The 6,000-nt window shown below is 39.5% G+C and overlaps 1 protein-coding gene across 1 annotated transcript in view; it reads left to right on the forward strand.

Moving 5' to 3' along the window:
• Window positions 1-5,362, forward strand: part of LOC138582004 (sperm-associated antigen 4 protein-like) — a 381,361-nt gene extending 375,999 nt beyond the window's left edge. The window contains exon 11 of the mRNA XM_069652897.1: window positions 5,002-5,362. Within this exon, the coding sequence (XP_069508998.1) occupies window positions 5,002-5,139 (138 nt within the window). The 3' untranslated portion in view covers window positions 5,140-5,362. The remainder of the gene's footprint in view (window positions 1-5,001) is intronic.
• Window positions 5,363-6,000: the final 638 nt, after the last annotated feature.

The raw sequence follows: 6,000 nt of genomic DNA on the forward strand, positions 1-6,000 counted from the left end.
AGTACCAGGCAATCACATTGATTGTAACGTCCTGACCTTAAATTCTTCTAATAGCTTTGACAAAGTCAGACCACTATGTGGTTTGTTTCACCATGGCCACTAACCACACATTAGGCAGAAAGAATCTGAATACAAACTCAGAACTACGTCGCCGAAAAAAAGGGATCTTGATTGTATCTCTGGCGACGAGTTACTGGGTAATTTAACATCAACACAACCTGAAACGAATTGTGCAACTTTATATGCTAACTTGATGCTAGAGTTTCAAGCCAACTGCGACACTGCTGCTCCTTTAAAAAAGGATAAAGCAGCACCTAAGAAAAACTATCAATGGTATAGTGAAAAGCTGAAAACCATTAAAGGGTTATACCAGAAAACAGAAAAATACTACTAGAGCTAATACTGACCGCTTTATGGCTAAGCTTGCACTGAAGACATAAGGAAGAGATTCTGATAGCTAAATCTTCATGTCTTCAAAGACAGATCGTCCTTGCAGATAACAGACCTGAAGCCCTGTTTCACTAACCCTATTTGCACAAATGACAGTATACCGGCATTTTAAAGGATGGTCAATGATTTTAATACATTTTTTTTTAGAAACAAAATTGATCTGATCAGGACTAATATCCACGCACAAGTAGTGACCCTTATAGTGAGGTGAGCATTGAGAATGCACGCTCTGACAATCAAATGATTGTGCCTGAGTTTGCTTTTTCATTGATTACTGCAGAAAACTGATCACTAACCTTAAACCCACCAATCATAGTTATGATCCCATCCTAGCCTATTTGGGCAAACAGCATTGACACGCCCTTAGCAGGCCTAGACAGGACATGGTGAATGCTTTGTTAACCCAGAGCTGTATATCTGTGTAATTAAAAAAAACTTTTCTCAGTCTTCTGTTAAAAAAGGCTACATTGGACAATAAAATACTGTCCAATTATCGTCCCATTGCGTATCTCATGTAGCCTGCCAATATTTTGGAGAAAATTGTGACCACACAGTTGCAGGATTTTCTGGAAGAAAACAACATCCTAGACACCTATCAGTCAGGATTCAGACCAGGTCACAGCACTGAAACGGCCTTCTCAAGACTGTGGATAATGGTGACATCAGCATGCTTGACTTCACGGCAGCCTTTGACGCAGTCGATTTTGGCATTCTCAAATCCAGGTTATCATCACTGGCACATGTAGCCAAAGAGGACATCCAATGGTTCACCTCATTCCTGACCGACCGCTCTCAACAGGTCAAGGCAGGTCCTTACCTGTCTGATTCATTGTGAGTAACCTGTGGAGTGCCACAGGCGTAGTCTCTGCCTCCTTTATTGTTCACTGTACACATCTGCCCACTGCTTAACATCTTTGCCCAATTTGACCTGCGTTATCATTCATACGCGGATAATATGCAGATATACATTTGGTTAAAGCAGCCACTGGAGGCAGTGGAGCGAGTTCTAAAACGTGACGAAAAAATGCAATCTTGGATGCTGGAAAATAAGCTCCAACTGAACCCCTCAAAAACAGACATTATTGTTTTTGGTCCAAATAAGAAATTAGCAACATCTGGTTCCCTGACCAACTTTATTTGGAACGGCTACTAAATACACTCAGGCAGTAAAAGACCTGGGCTGCATTTGGCAGTCCAGCATGAGTTGTAATTTACAAGTCAATCAGATTATCAAGTCTCTCTATTTTCAATTAAAACTTCTTAAGTCTCTACTCTCACTCATTTACGAGAATTATCGTCCAGCCATGGTGGGAACTCTCACAATCACCAAATTAGATTATTGTAATGCCCTTCTAACTGGCATACCAAAATAACAGCTTCACGGCTCCAGGTTGCCCAGAATTCAGCGGTGTCACTGATTTTCTCACTACAGCAGAAGACACCTATCTTAGAGTTTCAAAGTGGTCTTCCCTGGCTTCCAGTGCAGCAGGGAATACAGTTCAAGATTCCATGTCTTGTTTTTAAGTGTATCCATGGTCTTGCCGCAACCTATTTATCATCCAAGATTGTAACTCATTGTCCGACCCGTACACAGCAATCTATGGGAAGAGACCTGTTCGTGAGCCCACCCCTCTAGACCTACTACTTGGGGGAACAGATATTTTTCTCTTATGGGCCTTGAGCTTGGAATTCCCTTCGGTCACAGCTACGGCAACTTAATTCTCTAGCCATCTTTAGGAAGCGATTGAAAACTTACTTGTTTAAATAATTCTCTGTGCTAATCTAAGGCAGGTAATACATATTTAGACTTTTTCAAGTCGATCTGCGCCCAGAGGCAGTTTTTCTGCTAGATTCCCTTGGGGACATGCGCGTTACAAATATAAAAATCAAATCAAATTGAAGCAACCACCCACCCTATGCACAACTCCGAGCCGCTTGTAAGTCCCTACATGAAAGCAGAACCTGACAGAGGTTTATTCTGGTAGCTTGCCATGGGAATCACGCTTCTTATGGAAGCCACTTCAGAGAGGAAGACAGTTGGCATGTCTTCTCTCAGGTCTTGGGTAGGTTCTTTTGAAAAAGATGCCGAATGAGATCCATGAGCTCCTTGTAAATGCAGAACAGTTATCTAGCTTTGTTGGCTGCATGTTCCATTTACTGTTCTAGTTTAAATCCCACACTTCTCGCAAGGGTCAATTGTCAGTTCAACCATTTATTCTTGGCCTTATTTTCTGTTTTTGCCATTTGGAAAGGTTGGGGACAGACTGTCCAATGTGTGTGTGACTACGCTGTAAAGACAGGAAAGCCATTCTTCTAGGTTATTGGTGTAGATGCGGTCTTCAGGTCTGAAGGAGAAAATGTTGGTGAAGGTGTTGGGGGCCACTTTCTTTTCAGGTCTGAAGGTGGCAGGAGTGGGAGCTAGGGTCGGTCTCATCAAGTTGCCTGAGGAAGTTGGCAGGAGTTTGGCACGTATTATGGAATAGTCTCCATAGAACAGAGATATTATACTGGTTTTGCAGGTTGAGCAGCGGTGTGTATATAACCCATGTAGTCCACCAGCGTGAACACGGGATGGCCTTGGACATGTTGGGGGGATACCAGCTTTTCAGTGGTTTCCAGAAGGTAGTGGGCCAGGCCATTGTCCTTAATATCAATATAGGTGTTAAGATCAACCATCACCAGTATATTGTCACTGTGTTTGCCAGTGTCAACTTTGAAGAAAGTGTGACCAAGGGCGGTAGTCAATGATTGTCAGTACACAATTGCTGGTATTAGAACACACTTGTAAAGCTAAGGGCTAACATGATGTGGCTTTTTAGATTGTTGGTGTAAAGCCAAGTAGTTCCCCCACCCTTTTTGCTGTTGTTTTCTTTAACAAGTATGTATTAGTTTTCCTGGTGTTACCGAAAAACAGGTAAGGTTCCCAACTTTTTTATCGGGGGACCAAGACTCAAAGGGAACTAGCTCTAAGACGAGCACAAAATGAAACATGAAAGTTAGTCTGGTACCCCTCTTTCCATTCCCCAGTGTTCTAAAGAGAAGCCACACTTACACCAAACACAGATGCCTCACGCATAAGCTACTGTCTAAAATCATGAACCCAATATGTATACAATAATTACAAAAATATTTTTTGAAATGTATTATTTTCACATGTTGTATAACATTAAAAAGGCACTAAGTGCCAAACACATGATAATACACATTTTAGGCACTTTGCCATTGGATTAAAAAGCTGTAAATCTCAAAAACCAAGATTAGTTGCGCAACAATCGAACGTCAAAGAAAAGGGATACACAAAAAAATTATATAACACGGTTTCATATTATTCTGACCACTTTGTTCATATAAAACACAATCCCACAGTGAATTAGCATGGGTATTCTAGATCGCTGTCGACATGTTTCGGCCTTTAATTTATTCCAGACACCCTAGTGTCTTTTAAACTTTCTTTTTTATGGCCATCTTCAGGACAGAATTTCTTCAAAATAAGTCAAGATAGACTTTATACCCCAACAGTAGATTTGAACAACTGAATCTATAAAAAATATACACAAAAACAACATATCAATCTCAAATACATTCATTTCATGGGTTCAATTATTTACAAGGTCTCGCCACATAACAGTTGCTGTTAAATATATTACTTTGGCACATTACTACTCCTCATTTAAATAGACCTGTTTAAGACTAAAACAACACTAAACATGCTTCAATTTAAAAAAGAAAACTATGGGGCACACCAGGGCAATGTAAGTGAGCTGTTCAAAAATACAGCTCCTTTACTCAATTTACAATTTATAAATGATTTTGACTCTTGCAATCTTTCTCCAAATTCAATTAGAGCTAGTCATTAATAAGCTTTTCATCTCTTATATAATCTTTCTTAGAATGCCAGGTATCACATCTAATTACTCCACCAGGATGAGCCCTGTAATCTACTTATTTATTTAGCGATCTGCTCATAATTGTTGGCATTGGTTTTTTAACCTACAGGTCAAGGACCTTCCACCAGCACCCATCATGGCCTCTGAAAGGGACGAAGTATTATACGAACCGTGCATATTTTAATCAGCCTGGTTCTATTTATAAATCATGAAAAAATGGTGTAATGATTCCACTTACTGTTGTCATCTGAAAATACGAAGTTTCCTTTTCCCAGATATGGCCAGTAGTTTGTTATATATACAGGCCTCTCAGAGAAACTATACCGCGGCACTGCTACACAGCTTCTTATGCTGTCAAAATCATCCGGATGGAGCAAATGCCAAATTACAAAGGTCACTTACACTGTCCTGAAAAAACAAGAGTCAGTTTTCCTGGACCATGGTATACAGGATTAAGGTGAATTGTCTGTGACTCATGTTTCTGTGAAGACCAGGCATGCTATTTTTTTTTTAATCCATGAGTTTTTTTTTAAAATATTAGTTGCATTCGTCATACAATATGAAACGTTTATGCATCTGAATGGGAGGTCTTTCATCTTGAGTGTGAGTTACCCTGTTTCCATATTAATACTATCTCCTGTGTCTCTCTAATGGCAATTTACAGGAAAACTACATTGGAATATATGGATATGTGAAAGTCCACATCCTGAGCAACTGGGGCCACCCTGACTACACCTGTCTCTACCGTGTCCGGGTGCATGGCGAACCTGAACCTGCCCCAACTCACGCTGACCCGTCCTAATGTAGAAGAAGAACAGCAACAAAAAAGCCACCCACCTTCTGGACAGTGCCACAAGGTCAATCACACCCCACAACGATGCAACAAAGCCAACCTTTTGCTGGCAGATCGTTTCAGATTTCCATGAGTCAATCTATATTTCCTGTGAAATTATATCTATCTATATAACTAAATATATATGACTAAAAGGGAGAGCTTTCTCCCAAAAAAGCACATTATCAATATTAAAAAAAAATACAAAATATTCTGTGTTCTTATCCATGCTTCTGCTTGTAGCCGTTTCTCATGATTCCTTACTTTATTACCAAACAAAAATGATATGTGCGAAGTTCTGTTCATTACAGAAAGCTGGTTCACTAAGCTAATAAGGAGGGGTCCCGAGATCAGGAATAAAAAAAGCACACATATCTGTTTAAACTGAAAAGCAATGCCATAAAACACAAATATGTACACAAAAATGTGTATGGAATATGTTACTCGGCTGAAAACCAGATGTTTTTAATCTGCATTTGCAGCAATTGAACCTTGGAACACTTGGAGCTCGAGATTTCCATAAAGATTCACCCAAGATCTACCCATACCAGGACCAAAGTTGACAGCTGCTTACTATTACATGACAAGAGCTACTCCTGATGAATGTCTGACATCAATGAGTCATTTGACAGAAACATGTTGGTTCATATATGAGAACACAGCAAATTAATTTTTTATGAGTTTTTATGTTAAATGTTGTTGGTGTTTTTTCTATTCTAAATGTGTAATGTTACTGTATGTTTTTTTGTATCTCACATTTATATATATTGTGTAATCGTTTGTTAGAACCTGCTTTTAGGGTTGTGAGATCTGTGCATTTTTACATGAAAT

The sequence above is a fragment of the Ambystoma mexicanum genome, chromosome 3q (assembly GCF_040938575.1).
Source record: "Ambystoma mexicanum isolate Mex_15411 chromosome 3q, UKY_AmexF1_1, whole genome shotgun sequence".
Taxonomy (NCBI): domain Eukaryota; kingdom Metazoa; phylum Chordata; class Amphibia; order Caudata; family Ambystomatidae; genus Ambystoma; species Ambystoma mexicanum.